This window comes from Typha angustifolia, chromosome 12 (genome assembly GCF_048772165.1).
Source record: "Typha angustifolia cultivar Huaian chromosome 12, ASM4877216v1, whole genome shotgun sequence".
In the NCBI taxonomy this organism is placed as follows: domain Eukaryota; kingdom Viridiplantae; phylum Streptophyta; class Magnoliopsida; order Poales; family Typhaceae; genus Typha; species Typha angustifolia.
The window spans coordinates 917,502-921,655 of record NC_133250.1 but is presented as its reverse complement, the minus strand read 5'-3'; the positions used below and the strand labels follow the sequence as shown (position 1 = coordinate 921,655).

Here is a 4,154-nt window from a genome sequence, read left to right as displayed (position 1 = left end):
TTCTCGCGCGGTTGTAGCAGATTTTTGATAGTATCTCATGTTTCTGTAATATAATTATTATTATCATTTTCAATGCAATGTATTTATATGAACACATTTACAGAGATGATACAAGCTTCTGTCTTCGTGTAAATCTCCGCAGCCTTTTCTTCCATCACCCAATCAATTTGAATTCTGACTTGTTAATATGCAGGGCAGACTTCCGTGTGGACTCCCAGGCTGGCGAATTGAGGCTGGCAGAAACCCCCCTCAAAGCCGCCACCATTAGCCTCTGCGCTGCTTGCATAAAATGGAAAATAATAAAGAGAGAGTCGAGGTGTGAGATATCTTCCCCTTGTGTTCACTCACATAAAAGGAAGTAAATGTTCACAGGGGGGAGGTTCCAGACTTGGGAAGCCTGTCGCAGGCTGCGCGAATCCATCCGATCTGCTCCTTTTCATTGTCGTATACAACCATGAGATCTTGCATCGATATGTCTGCATAAATCCATCAGAGAATTGTTACTAGCTTTTCATAAGGTGCATAATTAATCCATGGGAAATGAAACTGTTCCAAGTCAAATCTTCTTCTACCTCCTATGACATTGAGATCATTCAGTCCTACTTGTGTTCCGTTGAGAATTCCCAAGCACGCATTGCCGTATTTCTGGTACCAGTAAGCAACAATGAATTCTGTCATCCATAATGTTTATTTTGATCAATTTTGCTACCATACTAAACTTTATCACACTTACGGTGATGATCAGGTAGTTCTCTGGGGGTATCTCCAGAAATGCTCTCTTCCCATTCACAAAGCTCAGAATCAATGTTTTGAAGTACTTCTTGACATCGAGAAGAGACTTGAATGGTCTCCGTCCTCTCCAGCACAGAGGCAGCGATGAGTCATCAAGTGTCTCTTTGAGTGGCTTCTTAGCCAGATCAGTTTGAAGCTGCGAAAACATGAGCCCAATTTAGCGAGTACCAAAATTCACTCCTGCATCCACCCCCCATACAAATATTGATATTGGATTATTGATACTAAACAGAATAGGCTTGGAACCATCTGTTTAGTTAGTGCATATACAGACAGGAATATGACTGATATACGGGATGCCTACGTATATATAATAGCAAAGAATAGTGTACTTATTAAATCAAAAGGGTTTGAGATTACGAACACACCACCATTTTGCTTTATTACGACGTGTTTTTAACACTGAATAATCTACAGTGGGTGATCACAAGGGCTTACCGCTGAGAGAAGTGCTTGGTATGGCTGAAAGCCGAAGTAAGTGTAAGAGCTCCCGCTATCAATGACGACCTCCATTTGCTTCACCCCAAGAGACTGGGTTCCAAAGTAGAGGCTCGCCTGTCCTGGAGAGTAGTAATTCCTGCACATAATCATATATATATATATATATATATATATATATATATATATATATATATATATATATATCACCATTTGAATCACACAGGACTGGCATAACTTTATGGGCAAATCGAAATGTGGGTCTTGGGGGGGGGCTCACTTGAGTGCACTGCGAGACATGGGAGCCCAGGTGACCTTAGTGTACGGTACCAAATCGTCTCCAAAGAAGAGAAAGCCTCCTCCTTTGCTACTAAGGCAATGGCCTACAACGTTCCTGGTGATCCCTTGCTCCTTCAGCTGTGAGATCATGCTGGTCTTCCCGCTCCCCAGCCCGAGCATGCCGTCGGTGGGAGACGGCGACTTTGAGTTGGTAAATTGCTGGTCATAACCACACCTACAATTGACAACTAACAATATTTAGGAGGTCTTAATGGCAAAATCATCCATATTTTGTTTTCCTTTTTCACGATATAGATAATAAATAGACAGGTATAAACTTGGTCCACAGTATTCATGGGACTTTTACAATTTAATAATATTTAAACTTTTAATTTATAATAATAAACTCTAATACGCATCGTACAAACGCCCAAATTGTGGGCACTACATTATAATAAAATGTACATTAATTTTAAAAACTATATTCCCATATTCACTGTATAGGAACATATAGATTCAAATTTAAAATGATATTTACTTAATTGTATAACATTTAAGATAAATATGTAAATTAAACTCCACATCAGATAAACTCATATATTTAGATGAGATAAAATCAAACCTATTTTCACAAAGAAATGATGTTTACATAACAAAGAAAGATTATTGACCCACGAAGCCAATCATTCGTAAGTTAGCACACTTAATGGTCATCATAGGAAACATAGTTCAGAGGACCAGAATTGATGCTGCTCACGAAGAAGGTCTCCTTTGCCGTAACTCTATGTTGAATAAATATGCATTACATATGTCAACACATAAAAAAAGAGTACACCCTAGTTATGAAAGCATATCATTCACATCAAAAGTTCACGCTGATAATGAATCATGCGCACTAGCTATAGGAAAAACACCCCTTTCGTATTTTAACTAGAATTACTTTTGAAATGGGTAAGATTGAGTTCGTGAAAACTAAGTGCATATATCTTTTTATAGTCATATTTATATATGGCATGCATATTAGAACCTATTATCATCATTCGAACAATAAAATATAAATATGTTGCAAAAAGCCCGGAAATACGGAACGCTAACGACAAGTCACAAGTGAGCATTGCAAAGGAAAATTAGCCCTGTTTTGCAAATAGCATGGGGTTTTGGTCCATGTTTGCTAACGTGATCGTAAAGTGGAATTATCTTGCAAATCGTTCCCCGGATCACCACATGGCATCGAGATGAGAAAGACAACTATGCCCATGCTTTACTTCTGAGGCTCTCTGGATATTTTCGTCATTTCAGAGAAAATTGTCTGTAAAGTGAAAAATTAACTTCCCGGTTTCACACCGGTGAAGGGGGAGGGTCACCCCTAACCTGTTCGACGAAATGACTCTGAACGGTTTCAAAAGAAAAGAGGAGGAGATGGAAGACAAACCCAAAGGCGAGGCTAGGCCGGACGACGGAAGTATTCGTGAGACGAAGGGCGAAGGCGTCGGAGACGAGAACACCAAGAGACGAACCATGGTCGGCGTACTGGATCTCGTAGTCGCATTGCTGCGTCCCATAGCAGCTCTGGTATCCACTCGTAGCCCTTTGGAGAGCAACGCAGAGAGGGTCTTGGCAAGCTACCAAGTTGTTCCTCCCCGGCCTGTACCACGGATGTGGCCCCTGCGCACACACAATTTACCTCGTAAAAATTTCCCAATCCTGAGAAGGAAAAATTGCAGTTCGAACCCTACGCGTTTCACAATTTGCAAATCAGGCCCTTATGCTTAAGCAGGTAACTATTGTTAGGGGATTAATTGGCAAATTGTGAAAACACAGGGTTCGAATGACAAATTCGCTTAATTGGGCAAATATGCAAATATTCCCCATTCTTGAAACGATCGAAATAGGAGGAGGAGGAAGAGGAGAAGCGAGATGGGATCGCGTTTACAATAGAGCAGCTGACGCAAGGAGCATCGCATTGGACCCAGGTGAGATCGCTTCCGGTGTCCACATCCAAGAAGTAGGGCTTCGGCGGATCTCCGATGCTCATCGATACGTAGTAAAGCCTGCAAGAGTAACGGAAACCCACTCAAATCTCAATCTCGAAACCCTAGCCAATCTAAACCAGATTCAAATCTAAGGATCCAAGTACCCATGGGGGTAGACGTCGCCGTAGAGGGGGAACACTGCGGAGGACGGGGCCCGGCGCCCGATCGCCACATCAGGAGGCAACGTCGGCTGCGACGGAGGAGGAGGAGCATATTTTGGATGCTTTGAAGAGGTGGCGGCGGGGGCGGCGGCGGAGGATAGGGGGATCGAGGTGAGGATGGCGAAGGAGACGAGGGAGGTGACCAGAACCAACGCTCTGACAGCGATGCCCATTGAAACTAGAGACAGCAAGAGATGAGAAGTAAGGAGATGCTGACGTAGCAGCGGTCCGGTCCTCCGCCTACCGGCTTAGACGCGGAGATGAGCAGAGGAAAGAGGAGGAGAAGGAGGAGGAGGAGGAGTCTATTCTTGCACCTTGGAGTGAGTCTTGGCAAGGGACCAGGATAGAGGTATTTATAATATCCTATCCCCCCTCTTCTTTATTCAGCACAAAATAATTTAATATTATATATTTTGGAAGTTAGTATTTATTCTATAATAAAGTAACAATT

General features: G+C 42.4%; 1 protein-coding gene across 1 annotated transcript; it reads right to left on the bottom strand.

Annotated features, from left to right (window-relative positions):
* Positions 1 to 40: 40 nt before the first annotated feature.
* LOC140771889 (aspartic proteinase Asp1-like) lies at positions 41 to 4,026 on the bottom strand. The gene is made up of 9 exons (XM_073113687.1): positions 3,647 to 4,026; positions 3,443 to 3,560; positions 2,942 to 3,174; positions 1,511 to 1,744; positions 1,231 to 1,369; positions 734 to 928; positions 573 to 645; positions 389 to 476; positions 41 to 276 (listed from the first exon to the last, which is right to left on the bottom strand). Exons 1-9 carry the CDS (start codon positions 3,874 to 3,876, stop codon positions 183 to 185), a joined length of 1,404 nt encoding a protein of 467 aa, XP_072969788.1. The 5' UTR covers positions 3,877 to 4,026; the 3' UTR covers positions 41 to 182.
* Between the last annotated feature and the right edge of the window lie 128 nt (positions 4,027 to 4,154).